At 43.8% G+C, this 10706-nt stretch overlaps 1 protein-coding gene across 1 annotated transcript; it reads right to left on the reverse strand.

Moving 5' to 3' along the window:
• LOC8076622 (disease resistance protein RPM1) lies at positions 878-7606 on the reverse strand. Its single transcript, XM_002443426.2, has 3 exons — positions 6445-7606; positions 5392-6000; positions 878-3334 (listed from the first exon to the last, which is right to left on the reverse strand). Exons 1-3 carry the CDS (start codon positions 7486-7488, stop codon positions 1427-1429), a joined length of 3561 nt encoding a protein of 1186 aa, XP_002443471.2. The 5' UTR covers positions 7489-7606; the 3' UTR covers positions 878-1426.

The raw sequence follows: 10706 nt of genomic DNA on the forward strand, positions 1-10706 counted from the left end.
GCCCAGCGATCAAGGTACGCACGGTTGTCCATCTGTTGGTCGGCGAAATGAGATTAGCAAATAATCTCCGGAAACAACAGTACCTGTCGCATGCAACTGCAATAGGACGCGTCTGCGATTCACTGTCACGGCCCACGAGCCGCTTAGTAATTTCTCTCTGCATCCGGCCCATATAGTCCTGCGCTGTTCTTCTTCTTCTTCTTTTTTGAAATTTGAGTCCTTCTTATCTTTCGTCCATGTGTCAAGTACAAGTTTAAAGATATGATTCAGTTAAATGGTAGGGGTTAAAAAAAAGTTAGTGACAGGGTTTCGTAACCGGTGACACAACTACGGGGCGTCGTGCGCGAGGCAAGCAGATGGTTGTACAAGACACATGAATTTTATTTAGGTTCAGGCTGCAATACCTAGTCATGTTTTGGTGATCATGTTATTCTCTTGGTATAGCTTGTATTGTTAAAAAAGCAAACTAAGAATTTAGAATTTTCATGTTATTCCTACAATAGGAAGATTTAAAATATATATACATACGTGGGTGCCACACAAGGAATTGCATGCTTTTGTGGTTGTTAAAAGAAACTACTGTTGCCCATGCAACAAACTTGAAAATCACCGGGGCAGGAAGCACAGAAATCTTCACTTGCCGGGCACGCTAAATGCCTCAATCTGATTTCATCGTAAAGAACAGTATCAGATATTGGTGTGCCAATAGAATGCACTATGCAATCCCTTAAGGCATCAGCCTTTGTACTACAGGTACAATTACCAAGCCGAAGGCAACAGAGGCTGAAATTCGAGTTGGGAGTTGGGACACAGGCAGCACACGCACTGTCACACACTCAGTGCTCAGGATACTGACATGACATCAACCGTAGGGATTCAGAATTGTTCACATACAGACATGTGGCCGGTTCACTACTACAGGAGTACTAGGAGAAATAGAAAACTGACAGGGGCATGGATTGTTCAAACAAAATTGCATATATAGAAGGTACGAATCCTGCTGTGATAAATCAAGAATTTTTGAGTTTTTGCAGTGGTGCTACAGAAATTACCATCCTTTTATCAAAAAGGGCCGGTTTGTATTCTGGGCAAGCTGGGCTCGCACATATTCCACCAATGCTTCCTTGCGCTCGAAGCTGTCGGTGACCAGGTGAAATTTCTTGAGGCTTCGGAGGGATGCCAACCCAGAAAACAACCCATCATTGATTATTACACCCCAGTGATATATAAACCTGATTACCTCAAGCTTTGGTGCTGCTCCTTCTTTGAACTCCACAGATTTGATCTCACCTCTGTCTGCGCTTGTCTGTGCACTAGAATTAGAAAGCTCCAGAGCCACTAGACTTGGGAATGCCTCTGCCACGAAATTGAGACAGAGCCCTTGAACTTCGAGGATTTTGGAGTTTTTGCAGTGGCGCTTGAGAAATTACCATGCTTTTGTCAAAACAGGCTGGTTTTGATTCAGGGCAAGCTGGGCCCGCACATGTTCCACGAATCCTTCCTTGCCTTCGAAGCTGTGGATGCCCAGCTCAAATTTCTTGAGGCCTGGGAGGGATGCTAGCCCAGAAAACAACCCATCATTGATTACTACATCGCGACGATATGTAAACCTCAGCACCTCAAGCTTAGGCGCTGTCCCCTCTTTAAACTCCACAGATTTGATCTCACTTCCGCGTGCTCTTCTGTGTGCGCTACACAGCTGCAGCGCCACTAGACTAGGGAATGCCTCCGGTAGGAAATTGAGACAGAGCCCTTCGACTTCAAATGTGTAACTGTCTACTCTTAGGATGGCTAGGTCTGGTAGATTGCCAAGGAGTTGCATGGTGCCATCAGAATCCGTTAGATGGGTACACATCAGTCTCAGCTTCGCAAGGTTCCGCAGGTGCATGATCCATGCAGGCATTTTGCCCAGATCGTCCAACAGCATGAGGGTACGGAGGTTATTGGGAGGCAAGAATACGGCATCCGAAAGGCAACGTAAACTACCATTAAGCCCTGATGAAGACATTGACAATGATTCCAGGCAGCTGAGAGACTCAAGAGTGGAACAGAACTCCTGCCAATTTTTCTTGTTGATACCAGTGACCTGCAACTTGTGCAACTGAGTAAGCCTTTTTATTTCCTTTATTTGGGCGTTCCCACTTCCGATGTCCACTACACCTAGTGTGCGCAAGGCCTTCAGATTCCCCACACCTCTCGGCACAGGAGTACCACTTCCAGAAGGCGTCGCTAGGCCAGGCATCACGACATACCAACATTTAGTGCACCTATCACACCAGGTCTCCTCCATATCACTATCATAGTATGTAGGCTGATGACATGAGCAAAATGCCACACACTTACTCTTCAGTCTATCAAGGAAATAAACACGATCAGTTCTTAAGCCACCAATGCGAAGATACTGCAACTGCTTAAGTTTGACAATGGTCTTTGGCAGCATGGCAATCCATGTTAATCTAATATCTAGTGTTTGGAGTTGCCTCATGTTACCCACAGAGTCTGGAAGGTGATAGATACCTAGACAACCTCTTAGAGAAAGATACCTTAGGTGAACAAGCTTCCCAATATGTTCAAGGTGATGATTGCATAGACCCTTGGTGTCTTGCAGGTCCAAAACACGCAGGAACCTCATCTTGTCAGAAATGAAAAACTGCCTCCACTTTCCAAACACTGTTAGCGATCGTATACGAGACACATCCACCATGCTCTCGAAATCAGCTTCGTCTCCCTTCCAATTGGCACTTATAGTAAGGTGGCGTGCCGTCCCAATTGTGTTTGAACTGCAATCTTCTTCCAGCCTGAATACAAGATTTTCTTCTGCTGCCTTTGAGATGCTGATTTCACGCATGAGATCATGGACTTGACAAGAGTTTATTACTTTTTTGCTGAAATATGTTGTTTTATTTGGTAGAATCATGCTCCTATCAACGAGTTCCATGAAGTGGCTCTCAGCTGTTTCTATCAAAGGCTTACCAAGCACCTCTGTCGAGTAACCCTCAGCAATCCACCGGCGCACCAAGCGGTTTCGTTTAATATCTTGGTCTTCAGGAAAGATAGACAGATATAAGAAACAAGGCTTCAGATGATAAGGTAAACCATCGTAGCTCTTATTAAGAACATTTTTAATATTTCTGAGCCCTTGGTTCATTTCCAACTCAGCACTAATATGTGAATTCAATTTTTTCCACTCCATAGGAGTTTTCGGTTGCTTGGCCAAGAAGCCACCTATGGTCACTATTGCAAGGGGAAGTCCTTTGCACTTCTTCATAATCAATTCAGCCACCTCATACAACTCAGGGCACTCCTCATTTAAATTTGTAATCTTCCCAAATACCTGAAATTGATTCAGATTTCAGCACATATAACAGAGCTATTGAGGGATGCATATATGTCTTATTTTTTGCCCTTAAAGTGATTACTGTACATTATGTTGTTTTTTACCTTAAAGGTAAATGTCTGCATTATATTAATTGAGACACATTTTTTCCGGAATACGCAGAAGGGCTGCGTATCATTGCATTAAGATAGGATAAAGAAGGCTCAAATAGCCAATAGAAAAAACCCCCACCACAACACACACACCTAAGGTTTTTACACTCTTATTAATTGAGGCACATGATAAACTATTCTCAAAATACCTGAACATAGGTAAACTGCAGCATAATTAGTAGCTTGTACTTATATGGACATGAAAATAGGCCCTTTCAAGCTAGGTTGTGTGTGTTTTTTTTTAAAAAAATTATATGCTGTTTAGCTGTTGGTCTAGTTTCTTTTACAAGACCATATGCTACATTAAAACTATTACTCTCAAGACAAATGTCTGTCACTTGCTTTAGACCCACCATAAGTCAGATATCACCCTATAAAATGCATATTCTTTGTTATGTAGAACAAATTATGTAATATAAAAGTTTCTGCCATTATCATTGCTAACTAAAAAAACAGAGAAAAGTTGATTACTGCTGGTTCATAGCTGGCATCATGCTGATCTTTGAACCTTTTTTTTTTTTTGCAACGAAGGGATACATACTACCTATGCAGCACGGATACGGATACGCGTATCGGTATCGGAAGGATACGGATACACGGATACGACAATTTCTCAAAAAACATGATACGCGGATACGTTTTACTTTTTTTAATAAATAAAATAAATAATAATGTAAACTAAAATTGTGGAAGTGTAGAATTTTAGTAATCACTAATTCTTAGTTTATAGTACATACAATCATATATGATACATCACCAGATCAGCTTGTAGGTTTCTTAATTTCACAAGAGATGAGGAGAGTGAAGTCAGGAAACAGGATTGTATCTGTTATGATTGTGGCTAGTGGATCCTATGCTACGACTAGCGGACTAGGACTAGCACTTGCGTGTTGCGCCAGCACTGCTGAAATTTGCAGAGGCCATCTAGATGGAAGCAACAAGTAGAGAAGTAGAGTACATCAAGAATGGAAAGGGAGTGTACTCATGGGAGATCGGCGGAAGCTAGCTTCGCTGCTGAGTTCCGAATCGTCCTCTTCCATGCATCTCCCCCCTGCATCGCGGTCTGTAGCGGACTAATAGGTGCTCCCCAGGGCGCCGTGCGTGGGGACTGGGGACGAGTGGACAGGATGCTGCGTGAGGGGGCAGGGGCACGTTGCAGGTGCGGAAACTCGTCGCTGGCAACCCGCGAGCCGGGACGGAGGCTCGTCGACGGCGAGCGAAGAGGCAGAGGCTCGTAGCCAGTCGCCGGCGGCTGGCGCACACGATGCGGCGGGATGCGGGCGAGGCGCAGGGTTGCGGCGCGAGGCGTGCGGGAATCGGGAGGCCAGCCGGCTAGGGCGTCGGGGACAGGACAAGGTACTTTTGTTCGGCTGGGCCGTATCGGTGATGAGGATACGTATCAGACCACGTATCCAATATTCGTGAAAAAAGAAAAAAACGGATACTCTGCGGACACGTATCGGCGGCGTATCCGACGCGTATCCGTATCGGATACGTATCCGATACGCGATACGAGGTCCCAGTGACGTATCCATGTAACGTAGCATACTACTATTTCTTATTTTGCCCTTAAGGTGATTACTGTACAATGTGGTTTTTTTGCTCTTAAAGGTAAATGTATGTATTATATTATTTGAGACATGCATGATAAACTGCTCCCAAAACACCTGAACATAGGTAAACTGCATAATTAGTTGCTTTTAGGCTTTATGGACTTGAAAAGGTCCTTTCAAGCTAGGTAGTACTCTTACTAGTTAATTATTTTAATATACATAAATCAGTTTGAGCAAGTACTGTGTATAATAACATTGACTGGAGAGAGAAAGAAAGAACTGGAGGATTCACAAATAGCAATTCTCAACCATTCTTTGACTAATTATAATGAGTTTAAGCTAAAAATACCTTCTCTGTGAAGAGGTCAAGTGCATCTTTTTCTTCTAGGATTTTGAGCTCCATGATATGTGTTGGCTTCGACGAACAATGCCGAGCAATTTCATTTAACCTTGTGGTGACTATGATTCGGCTTTCTGCTACCATTCTAGGGAAATGATTCTGTATATCATTCCATTCTTTGGTGGTAGATAAATCATCAAGAACAATCAAGTATTTTTTTCCTTCTAAAATGTCAGGGTTCCATTGCTTCTGGCTACTCAGTTGCTCAGCCAAACTATTAAGAATTTCTGTATGATTGAAAGGTCGCTTTACTGTGACACAGGCACGCTTGTCAAACATAGCGTTGAGCTCTAGGCTTTGATAGACATCTTTAACTAGTGTGGTTTTGCCAAGACCACCCATTCCCCATACTGTGATGACCTCGAAATCTTGGCTAAGTTCATTTGACATCAACTTGAGAATTTGTGACTTTTCGCTCTGTCGCCCGATGAGCTTAGATTCCTTAAAAGCAGTTACATTTGTCACCATGCGTGTGAGATACTTTCCATCTCCCGAATCATCAGGAGTGTTTGTGGTTGAGCTAGGCCCCGGATCCCCTGAACACGGATCTTGTAAACCCTAAAGTACAAACACAAGTTATGTATTGCTTTGTATTTCACAAGGCAATGTTTAGGTCATGTTTTTTTTTTAAAAAAAAATGGAAATGAATGTTTATGTAATAGTTTTCTATTCCATGTAAATTCCTTTCTTCAACCATACTAGATCTATAACACGAAGCAGTCTCTTAATCAAGACGTGCAAAAAGTCTGGTAGGTACTCCCTCCGTTCCAAATTGTAAGTTATTTTGGCATTTTTAGATTCATAGTTTTTGCTATGTATCTAGAGTTCTAGACATAGTGTATATCTAGGTGCATAAGCTGAAATGACTGACAATTTGGAATGGACAGAGTAGATACTAAGTTCATTGCATTTATAAAAAAAAACTAAGTTCATTACATTTATTTAGTTATGTGAGAAGCTGAACTAGATCAAACAAGAATATTTTAGAGATCTGAATATTACCTTGTCGTAGAAAGCATAGAGGGCTTTATCAGGAAACAATTGCTTGTGCTCTGGTAGCAGCAGAGTGGATGGCTCAACACACAAGCTTGCAATTTTTACATGCTGTGTGCACACTAGGAGTCGACTTCCTTTCTTGTTAGTCGGGAAGCATGTTCTGATCTGGTCCCACTCATCCATAGTGGATAGGCCATTAACCACAATCAGGTAACTCTTCTCATTCAAGAATTTTCTAAACTCGTCAGCCAGATCATCTTCCTTGGCCACCCACAATCTCCGCAGATCTTGAGCTTCATGAGGAGCTGATATATGTTTCTTATTTTCTCCCTCGAGGGAATCTACAGCGAACTGCATCACAATGTCTTGCAGAATCGCTGTTGTACTGAGAGGCCGCACCATACTGATCCAGGCGTGGTATTGGAACTTCCTGTCCCTTTTGAGTCCATCATATGCTCTCTTGACGATGGATTTCTCCCCAAGAAGATCACTTGTTCCCCATACACCGATTACTCTAAGCTCCTCATCCTTCTTGTTGACCAGTCGAATGAGATCCGCTTTGGACTTGTTCTGCTGCCGCAGTGCTTCCTCCATGCCTGACATTGCTGCTGCACCGGCTACCTCAGTGCCGTCTTCAGGCTTGGAGCCGGCGCTCTTGACCAGTTGGTAGCGCAGGTTTCTCTGGCTGACGTCCTCAACTCTGGCTCTCAGCTCCTTCATCTTCTTGGCGATGCGGCGCCTCTCCGGCAGCGTGCTAGGGCGGCGCCACCATGATGGCTTCTTGAGATGAGCCAAACAATCTTGGAGGATATCCTCGGCATCATAGGCCACGTCGCGGACTTGCTTCACCCAGGTCATGAGCACCTGGTGGTCGCCTCGCTCGTCATGTGCGGCCCTCAGGAAAGCTCGCATCATCTCAAGCTCCCTGATGAAAGCATGATCGCGCTGGACGCCGAGCTGCAAGGCCACCTCCTCCGCTAAAGCGGATTTGGCGTAGCCAAGAGCTCCATCCAGCACAGACTTGCCCAAGCTCAGCGCCGTGGCCTCCATGGCTTAGTTCCCCCTCTTTGATGTGCGCTTCTGTGGATGGGAACTGTTGCTGCTAATGACTTTGGTGCTGGTCCAGAAGCCAGCCTTGGATTCAATATAAGGAACCAAGCTGCAAGACCGAGCAATTTTCATGTGCATATTGTCAGGTTCAGGTCTTGCTCGTGATGTAACAATAAGTTAATGTAGCCCCAGTATACTTCATTAGTTTAGTCAGTAGGTTAGATCGTGACAAGATTATTAAGGGCCGCACCTACTCGCTTAAGTTGTATGGACCAACCAATTTAATACGAAAGTCTATGCTGATGAGAAAGACTGAACTATCCACTTATATTTCAAATTACCCATCACCTGTAGATAGATGTAAGGACCTGCCTTTTTAACAAATAACTAATATTGTAAAAAAAAACAGCTTCTCTTAATTACATCAAGCTAGTGATCTAATATGTCTTGACATAAAAATACATGAATGTTATATTAATCTTTGGACATGTCTAGACTAATGTAGCTTCACTGAAATATGACACGCACGCGCATCATTCTTTATACTTTGTGGCACATACTAGTACAAGCCACTGTGTCTACTACTTTGCACTAGTTCATGACTTCATATACCTGAGAAGTGTCGTATAACTGCGCCAGCCAATTGGGTAGCGACAGGTTGACAAGAACACTATGCAGAGCTTTGACCAAGCTGATTGAGCTGAAGGCCTTGTTTAGTTCCGAAATGTGAAAAGTTTTTGGTACTGTAGCAATTTCGTTTGTTTGTGACAAATATTATCCAATCATGGACTAACTAGCATCAAAAGATTTGTCTCGTGATTTACAGCTAAATTGTGTAATTAGTTTTTGTTTTCGTCTATATTTAATGTTTCATGCATGTGCCACAAGATTCGATGTGACGGAGAATCTTGAAAACCTTTTGGTTTTCAGAGTGAACTAAACAAGGCCGAAGTAAATATCTACCAGAAGAGATGGAGGACAGTATGCTAGAAGAGATGGAGGACAATACTAGTAAGGCCTTGTTTAGTTCCTAAAAGTGAAAAGTTTCGGTACTGTAGCACTTTCGTTTGTTTATGACAAATATTATCTAATCATGGAATAACTAGGATCAAAAGATCTGTCTCGTAATTTACAGCTAAACTGTGTAATTAGTTTTTGTTTTCGTCTATATTTAATGTTTCATGCATGTGTCACAAAATTCGATGTGATGAGAAATCTTGAAAACTTTTTGGTGAACTAAACAAGGCCTAAGCAGAGCACCCAGTAGAAGTGAAAGATTGACAACGGTCCATTGAAGTAGTTGAAAGGTCCAAATGGCTAGAGGGGGGGTGAATAGCCTATTTAAAAATCTACAAACTTCAACTAGACAAGTTGATTAGTAAAACAAAAGGCGAAGCTATTCTAGCACTAGCACAACTAAGCTATGCAAGCCACCTACACAAGTCTAGCAAGAAAGCTAAACACTAGTTACAACAAGAAAGCACAACTAGAAGCTTGCTACACTCCTACACAAGATAAGCACATAAATAAAGGAGAGGTGAGTGATTGTTATACCAACGTTGTAGAGTAGAAATATAGCCAATCAAACAATCACAATTATAAGAGAATCCTCGGCAAGAGATGACACAAGATTTTTACCGAGGTTCACTTGCTTCCCTTGCAAGCTAGTCCTCGTTGTGGCGATACACCCACTTGATGGATCACGAGCTAATTGGCAATCCAAAGCCAAACCCTCAGCGGGTGCCGCACATCCACTCACAAGATGGGGATCCTCCAAGCCACGAGCAACCCACTAGAGTAGCCAATTGCGATCTCCCGCGGGGAAGGCTCAAGAACCCCTCACAAATCTCTTGGTGAGGCTCGAAACAATCTCCAATCACGAGCTTAACACCACCGCTGCTCCAAGCCGTCTAGGGCGTCGGGAAACACCCAAGAGTAACAAGAAATCCGCAGCAAACTCAAGGCTCAAGTGCCACTAGATGCAACTCTCAATGCAATGCACTTGAATCTCACTCAATCTCACTAGGATGAGCAATCAAGCAAGGAGATGAGTGGAGGGAGTGTTCTCTAGCTCAATGTATGTCTCAAGTAATCAAATGTGCAAGAGAGCGACTTCCAATGCCGACCACCTTCTATTTATAAGCCCCTCAAAGAAACTAGCCGTTGGTTGTTTTCACTGGGCTGAAAACGGGGGCACCGGACGCTACTAAGTGAGCACCGGACGCTCGACTTCCTGCGTCCGGTGCACTGGAGTTGGCCACGTGTCCGTCCTAAATCTCACGTGTCAGATCCTAACGGTCACCTGCGGATCACCGGATGCTCTGCAAGTCCACACCGGACGCGTCCGGTGCACACCGGACTCATGCGCAGAGAGGGTCGCAAAACGCAAGGTCACCGGACGCTAAGCACCGTAGCGTCCGGTGCTCACCGGACCCATGCGCAGAGAGGGTCGCAAAACGCCCTCACACCGGACGCTAACCACCGGACGCTCTCAGCGTGCGTCCGGTGTTCAACCCTAGCAGGATCAAGCACACCGGACGCTGGCCTCAGAGTCCGGTGTGCTTGACCCTAAATCCTAAACCCGGCGGGAGGGAGAGAGGAACCCAAACCCCTCTCAACCCTAGGAACTCCACCTCCTTTGCAAATTTACTAACACCAATAAGTGTCCACCACCAAAGTGCATGTGTGTTAGCTTTTCACAAACATTTTCCCAAAGGAGTTAAGTTAGCACTTTACTAGATCCTAATGCATATGCTCAAGATGTAGACCTAGTAGCACTTGATTCGAGAGACAACCGTGATTTCCCCTCTTGATAGTCGGCTATCTATCCTAAACCCGTTCAATCACTTCTCTACTCATCTTAGACCGGCAAAAGTAAAACCCTATGTTTATACCTTTGCCTTGATCACTTTGCTCCTCGTCTATCATCATGATCTCCACATCAAGCTTCATCTCTTTGTAGTCATGTGGCCACCTTTCCATGCTACCAAGCACCTTCATCACATGTGTTGCTATGCCTAACTCAAATCACTTAAACACAAGGCATTAGCAACTTGGTGTCATTAATTACCAAAACCAAACTTGGGCTTTCAGTAGTAGGCCAATCCCTTGCAGCTCGCCACAGTGATTTTTTTTTATTTTTACTTCAAATTCGAAACATATTTCAAATTTGACCTGGGTTCAAAAATATTTTTAAAACTAGGCCGTTTAGCCCCACC

The sequence above is a fragment of the Sorghum bicolor genome, chromosome 8, assembly GCF_000003195.3.
Source record: "Sorghum bicolor cultivar BTx623 chromosome 8, Sorghum_bicolor_NCBIv3, whole genome shotgun sequence".
NCBI classification, from domain to species: domain Eukaryota; kingdom Viridiplantae; phylum Streptophyta; class Magnoliopsida; order Poales; family Poaceae; genus Sorghum; species Sorghum bicolor.

Excerpts from the sequence above, each read along its gene's own strand:
- LOC8076622 (XM_002443426.2), bottom strand. The coding sequence starts at position 7,488 with ATGGAGGCCACGGCGCTGAGCTTGGGCAAGTCTGTGCTGGATGGAGCT. Across the intron at positions 6,001-6,444 it reads TCTATGCTTTCTACGACAAG|GGTTTACAAGATCCGTGTTC; the intron begins GTAATATTCAGA and ends TTTGTACTTTAG. Across the intron at positions 3,335-5,391 it reads TTGACCTCTTCACAGAGAAG|GTATTTGGGAAGATTACAAA; the intron begins GTATTTTTAGCT and ends AATCAATTTCAG.